The sequence below is a fragment of the Strigops habroptila genome, chromosome 12 (assembly GCF_004027225.2).
Source record: "Strigops habroptila isolate Jane chromosome 12, bStrHab1.2.pri, whole genome shotgun sequence".
Lineage (NCBI taxonomy): Eukaryota > Metazoa > Chordata > Aves > Psittaciformes > Psittacidae > Strigops > Strigops habroptila.
Window position 1 is genome coordinate 2095000 of NC_044288.2, and position 10876 is coordinate 2105875.

General features: G+C 58.3%; 3 protein-coding genes across 3 annotated transcripts; 2 read left to right on the forward strand and 1 right to left on the reverse strand.

The window, feature by feature from the left end:
* Window positions 1–6: 6 nt before the first annotated feature.
* On the forward strand, window positions 7–7409 carry BSDC1 (BSD domain containing 1). Its single transcript, XM_030504933.1, has 11 exons — window positions 7–48; window positions 157–217; window positions 792–908; window positions 1933–2103; window positions 2224–2278; window positions 2589–2704; window positions 3018–3086; window positions 3280–3361; window positions 3531–4073; window positions 5065–5168; window positions 5559–7409. The coding sequence occupies exons 1-11, from the start codon at window positions 38–40 to the stop codon at window positions 5589–5591; spliced, it is 1362 nt and encodes a 453-aa protein (XP_030360793.1). The 5' UTR covers window positions 7–37; the 3' UTR covers window positions 5592–7409.
* A 288-nt stretch (window positions 7410–7697) lies between these two features.
* Window positions 7698–9076, reverse strand: TSSK3 (testis specific serine kinase 3). Its single transcript, XM_030504934.1, has 2 exons — window positions 8839–9076; window positions 7698–8374 (listed from the first exon to the last, which is right to left on the reverse strand). The coding sequence occupies exons 1-2, from the start codon at window positions 8981–8983 to the stop codon at window positions 7713–7715; spliced, it is 807 nt and encodes a 268-aa protein (XP_030360794.1). The 5' UTR covers window positions 8984–9076; the 3' UTR covers window positions 7698–7712.
* Window positions 9077–9132: 56 nt separating this feature from the next.
* FAM229A (family with sequence similarity 229 member A) lies at window positions 9133–10489 on the forward strand. Its single transcript, XM_030504935.1, has 2 exons — window positions 9133–9380; window positions 10363–10489. The coding sequence occupies exons 1-2, from the start codon at window positions 9133–9135 to the stop codon at window positions 10463–10465; spliced, it is 351 nt and encodes a 116-aa protein (XP_030360795.1). The 3' UTR covers window positions 10466–10489.
* The last annotated feature ends 387 nt before the right edge of the window (window positions 10490–10876 follow it).

The window sequence follows — 10876 nt, forward strand, 5'->3', positions numbered from 1 at the left end:
AGGGGTCGGTAAATAGTGGTGACATCACGCCGCCAAGATGGCGGAGGGGTGAGAGCGGCGGGGCCGGGGCTGGCGGGGAACGGGACCGGGTGGAGGAGCGGGCCCGGGGTCCGGGTGTGCGGCCCCGGCTGTGCCTGACACGCGTGTTCCCCGCAGGGAGGACGCGGGCTGGTGGCGGAGCTGGCTGCAGCAGAGCTACCAGGCCGTCAAGGAGAAGGTAGGAGGCGGCGGGACTCGCTGCACCGGGGTTGGTGGGATGGGAGGAGCCGCGGGCCGGGGCCGCCGCAGCAGCGCGGGGCTGTGCGGTGTGGAGCTCGCCACCCGAGCAGGGAGGGCGGGGGCCTGCGGTGCTGCTTTGTAATGTCCCATCCCTGGCAGTGTTCAAGGCCAGGTTGGACACAGGGGCTTGGAGCAACCTGCTCTAGGGGAAGGTGTCCCTGCCCGTGGCAGGGTGGTGGAACTGGGTGAGCTTTAAGCTCCCTTCCAACACAAACCAGTCCATGATTCTATGATTTCCTGCCTGTGACACCAGTGCTTATGGTAATTACATACAAAACTCAGAACAAAGCTCTTCCTAACCTGTCCTTTTCCATTCTGAATTTAAAAACCCCACCATGATGTGTTGGACATGCAGGTTCCTGTTGTTATTCGGGTTATTGCACGTGTTGGGGTAAGGACTCCACTGGGCTAAAGGCACTTCAATCTCAGTAATGTGACTGGTGTTCCCAGAGCAAGCGTGGCTTTGTTGGAGGGCAGAAGGATTGCACAATCTATCTGTTGTCTTCTTGCAGTCCACGGAAGCTTTGGAGTTCATGAAGCGGGACCTGGCTGAGTTCACTCAAGTAGTGCAGCATGACACAGCCTGCACGATCGCTGCTACAGCCAGCGTGGTCAAGGACAAGCTGGCAGTGAGTAGGGGTGTAAGAGCTGGGATTCCTGTTGCAGAAAGCAAAGTGGGGGGCAGTAGGATGTACCCACCTCCAAGGTCACAGTGCTCTGGGCACATCCCATGCTATAACCATGAGCTTCACGTTTCAGACGTTCTCCCTGGTGCAGGTTTGGTGCTGAGCAGTGTGTGGGATTTCCTTGCTGTAATGGTGAGGAACATCTGGAGATGAGAGGAGGAAGGTTCCTTGTGCTTTCCCTTTCTCTTTGCACCATGTAAGCAGGATAGTGGCAGCATCACCGTAGTACAACAACAGACCTCTACACAAGTTGTTGGCCTTAGCCCTGCACAGCTGCCACAGTGACAATCCAGTCCCCAGATGTGGCTGATCCTTCCTGCAAAGCCTAGGCTTGGTTGCCCACAAACCTATTTCAAGGCCTGCCTGCCCCATGACACCCTCTAGCCCTGCCCTGGCCATGAGTCACCTTGTTAGCACTTTTTTGACAGGAGGAACACCCTCCTCCCTTAAAGGAACCTACCCAGGAAAGAGCAAGACTAGTCCTGCTGCTGCAGACACTGTTATGGGGATGATCAGGGGCTGGAGCATCTCCTGTATGGAGACAGGCTGAGAGCATTGGGGCTGTTCAGCCTGGAGAAGAGGAGCTGCGTGGAGACCTCAGAGCAGCTTCCAGTGTCTGAAGGGGGCTACAAGGATGCTGGAGAGGGACCTTCATCAGGGACTGGGGCGATAGGACAAGGGGTGATGGGTTCAAAGTGAAACAGGGGAAGTTCAGGTTAGATATAAGGAAGAAGTTCTTCCCTGTGAGGGTGCTGAGGCGCTGGCACAGGGTGCCCAGAGAAGCTGTGGCTGCCCCATCCCTGGCAGTGTTCAGGGCCAGGTTGGACAGAGCCTTGTGTGACATGATCTAGTGTGAGGCGTCCCTGCCCGTGGCAGGGGGTTGCAACTGGATGATCTTAAGTTCCTTTCCAACCCAAACCATTCTGTGATTCTATATACTTACACTGTGCTGCCTTTTCTCTTCAAGAGGACAGAAGGTTCCTCGGGTGCAACTGAAAAGGTGAGGAGGGGGATCTCTGACTTCCTGGGTGTCATCTCGAACACATTTGCTCCCTCCCCGGATAAGACCATTGACTGCGATGTCATAACATTGATGGCGACCCCCTCGGGCACCACCGAGCCCTATGACAGTGCCAAGGTGAGTGCCCCCTTCCCGGAGCTTCTCTCTGGGATGCAGAGTCCCAACCCTTGTCCTCTGGGGGCTCCTCTACCACCCCAGCACTGCTGACAGCTCTGCCCTGTGCCTCTTCTCCTCCAGGCTCGCCTCTACAGCCTCCAGTCAGACCCAGCCACCTACTGCAACGAACCTGACGGTATGACAGGGCTGCTCAGAGCCTTTCCCAGGTGCCTGTTGCCTTGACAGGGACACTGCTTATGGAGAGCAGATCTCTCTGTGGCACTGGGGACTAGCTTAGACTGAGAGCTTGCTGGGCCACTACATGGCCTCTTGCTGGCAGGGGACCCACGACAACGGGTGGGCTCAGAGACCCACATCTCCCTCCTCCTTTTTCCCTTGCTCACCCCATCTAGTCTGATCTGTAGCATCTTTCCAGTGAAACTTCCCAAAGCTGTTCCTGCCTTGTTTGTGCCAAGGTCTGGTATCTCTGTGCTTGCCCTTTCCAGGCCCTGCTGAGCTCCTTGAGGCCTGGCTCTCTCAGTTTAACCTGGAGGAGAAGAAAGGGGAGATTGCGGAGCTGCTGGCAACCAGCCCTTCCATCCGGGCTCTCTACACCAAAATGGTATGGGCCCTGCCTGGCTTCTCACTTGGGGTATGGTGCAGGGAAGCCCTGAGCTGCTGGGCCCTGGAGCTGGTGGTAGGAAAGACTGAAGTGGCACATGGAGATTAGGATTCTTCTTCCCTGCTTGTTTGTCACGGGCCTGGAAGAGAAGTTCCTCTGTAGCTACCCAGTGTGTTCGAGCATCTCCCAAGCCTGTGCCCCTGAAAACACAGGTGCCTTGCACAGGTTAAAGGGTGGCTGTAAGGCTAGGGAAGAGAGAAGAGCTTGGCCCTCCCTCTGAAGTGACTCATCCCGTTTCCTGTGTCATTCCCAGGTCCCTGCGGCTGTTTCCCATTCGGAATTCTGGCAGCGCTACTTCTACAAAGTGCATCGCCTGGAGCAGGTAAGGGGGGATGTGGGTGTCCCCCCGGGTGGGTGTCCCCCAGGGGTGGGCTCCTCTGGCCAAGGAGCTCTCTGGTGCAGACCAAAGATGCTTTTCCTGGAGGAGCAGGGATCTGGGCTGCTGTGTCTGTGCCCTTGTCACTGATGGGGAGGGAAGGGCTGGGACGGGAGCCGCTGACACTGAATCCCTGCAGGATGAAGCCCGGAGGGAGGCTCTGAAGCAGCGAGCGGAGCAGAGCATTCACCGGGAGGAGCCGAGCTGGGAAGAGGATGAAGGTGGGTTGGATGGTTGGGGGTCTGCGGGAGGGCTGTTGCAGACCTCAGCAGTTAGAGAGGGTGGTGGCTCCTCCTCACTCCCCCAAATTCATCTCCCAGCCCCACTGCAGCCACCCCGCTGCCAGTCACCTGCTGAAACATCTCTCGCTTCTCTTCTGCCTTCCTACAGAGGAGTTCTTGGGGATGTCACCCCTGCCTTGTGCAAACGTCACATTGCCAGCAGCAGCAGAGAAAGAATGTGCCCCTGCAGCCCCGGAGGGAAGGCACCCCACTGCTCACAAGGGACCCTCAGAGGAGAGCTGGGCCGTCCTCCCTCCGGAGTCGGCCCCAGCAGAGGGGAGCCCCTCTGAGAGCAGTGAGAGCATCTCCCTTGTGACTCAGATTGCAAACCCTGCCTCTGTGCCCGCTGCGCAGCTACAGACTGGAGCTGTACAACCAGCCGGGGCCGGAGACCTCTCCCAGGAGCTGGTGGAGGCCACCTCGGAAGAGCAGAGCTCCCTGCCAAAGCCCCCAGACCCTGCTCATCGTTCTGCACCTACCCGGGAATCAGCAGCATCCTCAGAGCAACCGGCTGCTACCGAGCTCAAAGAGGTGGAGAGCAAAGCCCAGGCCAGGACAGAGACTCTGAAAGAGGAAGGACCATCAGATCTCCGAGTCTTCGAGCTGAACTCGGATAGTGGGAAATCCACTCCCTCCAACAATGGCAAGAAAGGTGGGTACGTGGGGCCAGCACAGGGCCTGAAACCTGCTGCTGGGGGTGGCAGCTTTTGGGGAAAGGGCTCTGGTTTTTAGGATGATAGGGAGGAGGAAAGGGATTTTGCCAGAGTTGCCCAGGAAGGGTAGATCCGAAGAGTTTCCTCATGGGCAGAACTAAAGTGGAAGGAAATCCTTCTGCTGCTGGGCAGGGTCAGGCTGGTCACATCAGATAGTGACAATCTGCTCCGGGCAGACGGCTGGGCTGGTGCCACAGTTGGCTCTGTCCTGAGCTCCCTACGGCAGGGGAGGCTCCTCCAGCCTCTGGCTGACACCATTCACAGCCCTTTCCTTGCAGGGGATGCTGCCTTCAGCAGAGCCTGCTGCAGGGCTCCCAGAACAGTGGTTATGTGGGTTGTAGGATTACAAAGCCACTGGAAGCAGCCCGAGATGCAGCACAGTGGCCAGGTTCATGAGCTGGGTCTGTGAGCACAATGAAGTTAGACAAGAAATTCAAAGTCTGCTGGCTGGACAGAGCAGGGCTTTGGTCCCTGGGTGCTGGGAAGGGAATGTGGTGGTTCCTTCCCTTTGTGTGTCACACTGAGGAGTGTCCCTGCTGCTCCTCTGCATCAGGAGGTGGTTCTTTCTACTGGGGACTACGACAGTCCCCATATCTAAGTCACTCCTGTCATTCCTTATCTGATGTATTTTCTGTGTGACTGAAACGTGGCACGTCCCAGTTCTCCCAGTGAACACTTTTCACTGTTCACCTCTCCCAGTTGTTCTGGACCAGCCCTTTGCTGCGAGGCAAGTCCAGCTCAATCCACCCCATCTCTGTTAGTGAGCTGACAGCCTGCTGCTGGGCTTTCTCTCCTGCCAGGCTGCAGGAGATCTGAGCCTCAGGAATGCCAGGGCTTTGTGGGGCTGCTTGGGCAGCTGGGTGCTTTGGCCAGAGTGTGTGGAGAGCACGTGCAGCTCTAACAGCTCCATCGTGATGTTTGTGCTTCCAGGCTCCAGCACTGACATCAGTGAGGACTGGGAAAAGGACTTTGATTTGGACATGACTGAAGAAGAGGTGCAGCTGGCACTCTCGAAGGTGGAAATGGCTGGGGAGGTGAGTCCAGGGAGGTGCTCGCTCAAACAGGGCTGCATCCAGAGGGACGTGGCTGGTGCTGGTCTGCCTGTGAGCTACTGCCTGCATAGAGCAGCTCACAGGAGCCTTCTGGAAGGCGTGAGGTGCTCCTTGAGGACACAGGCTTAGCTTGGGATGCTGCTGTGGGAGTCCTGGGTGTTAGCTGAAGCAGAGTGGCTGCCTGGGCGTGCTTAAAGAGGGATGAGTGTGCAAGTTCCCTAAGGGGAGCAGAGCAAGAGAATCCCTCTTGGAAGGGTGTGGGAGCATGAGGATATGTCAGGCTTTGTGCTGACTCAGGCGCCCTGGGCAGGAGGAGCTGTTGACAGGTGACTTTTGGGTTACAAACGCTGAGGGGTGTTGTCTTGTTTGCAGCTGGAAGATGAAGAGTGGGAAGACTGGGAATAAAGCAACTGCTTCCAGTGTGTGTCACAGGCTCATTTCCACCATCGACTGTGAATTAAATCACGGACCGGCTGTTCCTTTGTGTGTGACTGTGCTGGGGATTGCCCTTCCAGGCTGGAGGAGTTTCATTCCTGCTAAATCCTGTGGGCAACTCAAGTGACCCCTTCAGACCTGGATGAGGAGGAGGAGGAAGCAAGAGTTCACTCATACACTTAGCTGCTAGGGAGCCCATCTTCTCAGTAGGTCCTAGAGGCTGGCCAAGCCAAACTGACTGCCCCGGCTAGGGGCAGATGTGATGCAGTGAGGGGTCCCGGGTGCTCGGGTGCCTGGCAGGGTGCTTGCTTGTGTGTGTGTGTGCACGTCATCTGCAGCCCAGCAGCTCAAAGGCTCTTGGATGCAAGCTGTGCCTGCTCCCTCGTGCTCTGTGCTGCTCCAGCCCAGCCCTGGAGAACATTCCCTGCACGGGTGCTGCACGGCTGGAGGTGCCGCAGGCTCAGCCCCTTCTGCTGCCACTCGTTGCTGCAAAGAAAGGCAGTGGGTTTGTGGCTTTGACCCGGAGCTGGGCCGTGCTGGAAGGAGCCAAACTCCCCGCCAAACCCTCAGCTTCTGCCTGGCTTTTTGTCTTGGAAGCTTTTTCTAATGGGAACTCCCCTTTCCTGGTGTAGGAGCAGCAGCTCCTCAAAGAGCCAAGGCCTTGCTGCTTCCCCCTGCACTGCCTTCCTCTACTGGGATTTGTGTCCTCCTTGTTAAATTCCTCAAGCAAACTACTTGTGGCTTGCTCTTCACTTGAGCCCCTCGGGCAGGCAGCGATTTGGGCTGCCCTGAGAGCAGAACCCTTCCCTGTGGTGCCCAGTTTGGGGTGCACAGCCCCCGCCTGGCCCTTGGGGATGGTGGTACCTGTGGGCTGAGGCTGTGTCCACTCCTCCAGCTCCCCTCGTGTCCCACCGGGGTCACAAGCTTTGCTGTGCTCACTCGGGTTCCTTCACTCAAGCCCTCTGTGACCGCTTGCAGTGCTTCTCTCTGACCCACAGCCTCTCTTTTTGGGGAAGTTCCCTTCTCATGTCCTGAGATGCTCCTCAGTGGATGTTGCTAATACCCAGTTATCCCACAGGGACGGAGCCCTTGCTGCTGCCCCTGCCCTTTGGGGGGTGGTTTTATACATGCTGCCTTTGTCCTTCTGCCCCTTCCAGGGCTGCTTGGTTGGAGCTGTGCGTTTCCTGCTGGTTTAAGGTACCATTAACCCAGGTACACTTGGAAGAGTTGGGGTTTTGGGGTTGGTTTGGGGGTTTTTTCTCCCCTTTAGGGTTGATTCTCAAGCGCAGCTGCCCGAAGGCTTGCATCGGTGGCAGCGGTGCCTTTGGGCACTTACATGAGAGCACGTTTGTCCTGCAGAACCCTCGAGGGCTGGAGCTGAGCTACATGGGGTGCACGGTGGGGCTGGCAGAGCCTCCGGTGCCTGGCCCCAAATGTAGCTGTAGCAGGAAAACCTGCCATGGGTGGGTGACAGCAGTGGGGTGTCAGGGTGCAGGCTCAGGCCTCTGCTCCCCAGGTTTGATGTGAGTGGTGGCTGCATCCCCGCCCGGCAGCACAGCTCCGAGCATGCCGTGCTCTCCTCTGTGTCACTTCTGGTTTGCTCTTCTTTAGTCCAATTAACCGTTGGGTTGTCTGTGCAATATTCTCTGTTCTCAAGTATCCCGCGTCTCCCTGAGCCTTTTCTAGCTGGGGTGAGAACCAGGAGCAATTCTAACAGCTGGTAGTTTTGTAACGATGACTTTCTCCAAACCTTTTGCAGTTAACAGCAATTAAAGGAATTCTACAGAGTCTCTGCCTGTGCTGGGAGTTTCCTTTGCCTGCGGGATGGGAACTGGATGGGGATGGGATGGGGATAGGATGGGGACAGCTGCCTCAGGAGGGTCTGTGGGTCACTACTTTAAACTTCCCTTTCCTCCCACCTTGTTCCCCACTGTAGAGAGCTGGGATTGAACCCATAAACTGCCCGAGCATGAATGAGCCAGAGGCCTGGCACGTCACCTGCGAAGCTGGAGAGACGGGAAACACTGACCTCCGAATTTATCCTAGTATTAGAAACACTCTTCCATTTAGGGAGATCAGGGTGAGTCCTCCTCAGGGGTTAGTCAGCCAGGGGTGCCTCCTGACCCCCTCAATGGAGGGTCTCAGCATCATGTCCGGTTCCAGGAGCATCTTGAGGAGGTTCTGCCCCTCCTTGGAGATGCCGAGGTGCGCGGGGACGGAGACTCCTTTCTGCTGCTGGTGCAGCATGCGGGGGATGTCGGTGTCGTCGAAGGGCAGGCGGGCGCAGAGCAGGGCGTAGAGGATGACGCCCGCGCTCCACACGTCGCCCTTGCGGCTGTCGTGGGGGAGCCCCTGCAGCACCTCGGGCGCCGCATAGGCCGTGCTGCCGCAGAAGGTCCAGCTCAGCTCCCCCCGCTCCCGCGGCAGCAGTTTGGCGAAGCCGAAATCCGTCAGCTTCAAGGTGCGGCCCTGCAGCAGCGCGTTCTCGCACTTGAGGTCGCGATGGGCCACGCCGCTCTCGTGGCAGTACCGGATCGCCTCCACCAGCTGAAGGAAAAGCGCCCTGGCGCGGGGCTCGGGCAGGGGCCCCTCTTGCAGCATGTAGTCAAAGATGTCCCCGTCCTCCGCCAGCTCCATCACGATGCAGATCTTCCCTTCTGCTGACTCCAGCACCTCGTGCACACGGATGATGTTCCTGTGGTCCAAGCGTGTGATGATCTGGAGCTCCCGAGGCAGGAATCTGTGAATAAACTCTGTCAAGAGAATCATGGAATCAACCAGGTTGGAAAAGACCTTGAAGGTCACCAAGTCCAACCTTTACCCCAGCACTGCCAAGGCCACCACTAACCCATGACACTGAGGGCCTTGTCTATACAGTGTGTGAACACTTAAAGAGAGTGTTTAACAGGCAAGAGAGGAGGAGGGTTTGCCCACAGGGAGCTGCTGGCTCTGGGCACCCCTCCAAGGGAGGGCTTTTTCTGGGGTCCCTGTCTCCTTTTCGCCTCACGCCATTCCCCTGGGTGCTCATTGAGGAGGTGCTGGGCTCCACCAGCACTTTGCCTTCCTCCCAGTCAGAGGAGGCACCTCAAGAGGTCCCATTCCTCAGGCTGTGGCTCCACTGGACACCCCCAGCACCGCTGCCTGGTGGCAAGTGGGAATTCAAAGCCTCTGAGGAGGGACAGTGTCTCTTTGGAGCTCTTTTGGGGTCACCTCTTACCTTCTGGGCCTTCCTTCTTATCAATTATTTTAATTGCCACTTTCTTGTGGTGCTTTTGGGAAAACGCCTCCTTCACTTTGGAGTACATCCCCTCGCCAATGGTTCTGCCCAGCTGATAGCCATGGGCGAGCAAAAACCCCTCCATGTGCTCCCTTTGCTCCCTCAGTTCATCCCACAGCTACTCCTCAGCAGCATCTTGGAGGCACCCCCGGGGGGGGGAGAGGGCACAGAGGGACCTTTTAACCCCCGGGGGTACCATTGTGATGCAGTTGGCACTGGTCAGTCGGGTGACGGATGCTCAGCGAGGTGGGTGCAGGCTGGAACGTCCTCGCAGTGAGCTCTGGGGTGGGCAGGGTGATGCTGCGGGGCTGGTTGGGGTCCCACCACTCGCTCCTCTCCACCAGGCACGCCCAGAGCCCAGCCATGAGCTCCCAGCGCCTGCCGCAGGCTCGGAGGTTCCCCATTGAGGCCGGCGACTGCCCCAGCTCAGAGGTGCCCCCTGAGGCACAGGAGCCCCCCGACACTGAGCGGTCTGTGGGGAGGTAAGGAGGAGACAGGACACGCTGCGGGTGCAGGGTCTGGTCACCCAAGGCTATGTCCAACCTGGCCTTGAACACTGCCAGGGATGGGGCAGCCACAGCTTCTCTGGGCACCCTGTGCCAGCGCCTCAGCACCCTCACAGGGAAGAGCTTCTGCCTTAGATCTAACCTGAACTTCCCCTGTTTCAGTTTGAACCCATCACCCCTTGTCCTGTCACTTCAGTCCCTGATGAAGATCCCTCTCCAGCATCCTTGTAGCCCCCTTCAGACACTGGAAGCTGCTCTGAGGTCTCTACGCAGCTTCTCTTCTCCAGGCTGAACAGCCCCAATGTTCTCAGCCTGTCTCCATATAGGAGGTGCTCCAGGCCCTGATCATCCTCGTGGCCTCCTCTGGGTTTGCTCCAACAGCTCCATGTCCTTCTGATGTTGAGGACACCAGAACAGCACACAGTGCTGCGAGTGAGGTCTCACAAGGGCAGAGTAGAGGGGCAGGATCACCTCCATGCCGTGCTGCACCATGCTGTACCATGCTGCACCATACTGTACCATACTGTACCATGCTGTACCATGCCGTACCATGCTGTGCCGTGCTGCACCGTGCTGTACCGTGCTGTACCATGCTGCACCATGCTGTACCATGCTGCACCGTGCTGTACCGTGCTGCAACGTGCTGTACCGTGCTGCAACGTGCTGCACCATGCTGTACCATGCTGTACCGTGCTGCACCGTGCTGTACCATGCTGCACCATGCTCTACCGTGCTGTACCGTGCTGCACCGTGCTGCACCATGCTGCACCGTGCTGTACCGTGCTGCAACGTGCTGCACCATGCTCTACCGTGCTGTACCGTGCTGTACTGTGCTGCACCGTGCTGCACCGTGCTGTACAGTGCTGTGCCATGCTGTACCGTGCTGTACCGTGCTGCACCACGCTGTGCCGTGCTGCGCCGTGCGTTGCCGCCGCGCTCACGCCGCTCTCTCCCGCAGGCAGCTGCGGCGATGCCCCGGCAGCCACTGCCTGACGCTGCCCAACGTCCCCATTGACGTGTTCATCGCGATGGGCGGCAGCGGCCGGCCCCGCACCGCCTGATGGCGCCGGAGCTGCCGAGGACACACACACTGGTCACAGCGTTTGTAATAAAATGACATCTTTGTGTGTTTCTGTGCTCAGAACCCGCCCTGCGTGTGTCGGGCACGGGGGGGTCTGGGGTGGGAGAAGGGGCGCAGGGAGTGAGAGAGAACACGGGGGGACGGGAGACGGGGGGACGGGGGACGGGGGACAGGATACAATGGGACAGAACATGGGGGACAAGACAACGGGGGGACAGGACAGGGGGAGACGGGACGCGGGAGACATGGGGACACGGGACGGGGGGACAGGACATGATGGGACAGGACACGGGGCATAGGACACGGGTGCCAGGACACGGGGAGCAGGACATGGAGGGATAGGAGACGGGGTACAGGACACGGGGGACAGGACACGGGGGCAGGACATAGG